At 47.4% G+C, this 1330-nt stretch overlaps 1 protein-coding gene across 1 annotated transcript; it reads right to left on the reverse strand.

Annotated features, from left to right (window-relative positions):
• Window positions 1-5: 5 nt before the first annotated feature.
• Window positions 6-1205, reverse strand: EI24 (etoposide induced 2.4; the record flags this gene model as incomplete). Its single annotated transcript, XM_010081906.1, has 6 exons — window positions 6-84; window positions 170-244; window positions 350-461; window positions 559-670; window positions 763-882; window positions 1081-1205. Coding segments are annotated over 6 exons (623 nt in total), but the record flags the coding sequence as incomplete, so codon positions are not given.
• Window positions 1206-1330: the final 125 nt, after the last annotated feature.

Below are 1330 nucleotides of genomic sequence, written 5' to 3' on the forward strand. Positions count from 1 at the left end.
AGGGCGGACTGAAGGTAAACGGTCTTGTGAAAGAGTCTGTTGCTGAGGAAAACCACCAAGGAGAAGAGCCGGAGCTGGAAGTGGCTGGGAGGGGGGGAAAATTGTTGTTTTTGTTTTGGTTTGGGGTTTTTTTTGGGGGGAGGGGGTGTTTAATGAGGGGGGTACTCACTAGGTTTTGCCGGGGGTCCTGGCTTCGTTGGCGCTGATGATGAAGAGAGGGAAAAGGATGGAAAATAGGCAACCGCTGGAAGAGGGGAAAAAAAGTAAAAAATAAAAAAATCCTCAAGGGGGGGACAGACACATGGGGACAGGGACGGAAATGTCTGCGTCCCCCCCGGCAGCGGCTAACCTGATGATGTAGGAGGACTGCATGGCGGTGAGGAAGGCGAGGGGCAAGCCGAAGCCGAAGTAATAGGGCCAGTTGCGCTCGATGTTGGATAACCGTTGGTGCATCTCGATGCCTGGCGGGGAGAAAATCCCGCGGAAATGAATAAGAATTGTCCTCAGACACGTCGATGGGGTGAGAAATCCTCGATTTGGGAAAATGTGCCCCCTCACCTTTGTTAAACCAGCGGTACTCGAAGCAGTAAAGCGAATAAAGCAGCGACATGTGGAGGAGGCTGATGAGCTGGCCGATGAGGTCGATGGGGAACAGGCTCACGATCATCCCCTGCGATTAAAAAAAAATTTTAAAAAAAATCAGGAAAAACATCACCCCAGGGGATGCGGATTTTTTTTTGGGGGGAGTGATGCTGATCTCACCTGGATGAGGAAGAGCGCCTGCAACAAAAGGTTGAACAACATGTCGGCGATGATTTTACTGACGCTGGGAAAGGGGTGAGGCTTTCTGCCGGAAACTTCGAAAGCTAGATCTGCGATGTCCTGCAAAAAAAGAAAAAAAAGGAAATAAAAAGGGTGTGAGGGGAATGAAATTCCAAACAGAAAAGGGGGAAATTAAATTCAGAAGCCGCTGGGATGATGTTTTCGAGCTGAGAGCCCGTTCTGATTTCATCTCACGCCAAAACCGAGCCTTAACAAGGAAATTCCCCCAATTATTTGTTTGATTTTTCTGTCACCTACCTGAAACCAGATGGCGTTGACGACCTTACTGAGCACGAAGAGGGGCAGGACCCAGAGAGCGCTGAAAATGGAGGTGAGGAGGAATTCCAGCCAGGACCAGACGTCGCCGTGTAAGGAAGGGTCGCCTTTGGAAGGAGAAACGCGTGAGGAAGAGGTGGAGGAAGTGGTAGAAAACAAAATAATAAATAAAATAATAGATAAAATAAATTTTTTTTAAAAAAAGTAATAAATAAAATAAATAATAAATAAA

The sequence above is a fragment of the Pterocles gutturalis genome, unplaced genomic scaffold (assembly GCF_000699245.1).
Source record: "Pterocles gutturalis isolate BGI_N339 unplaced genomic scaffold, ASM69924v1 scaffold5949, whole genome shotgun sequence".
In the NCBI taxonomy this organism is placed as follows: Eukaryota; Metazoa; Chordata; class Aves; order Pterocliformes; family Pteroclidae; genus Pterocles; species Pterocles gutturalis.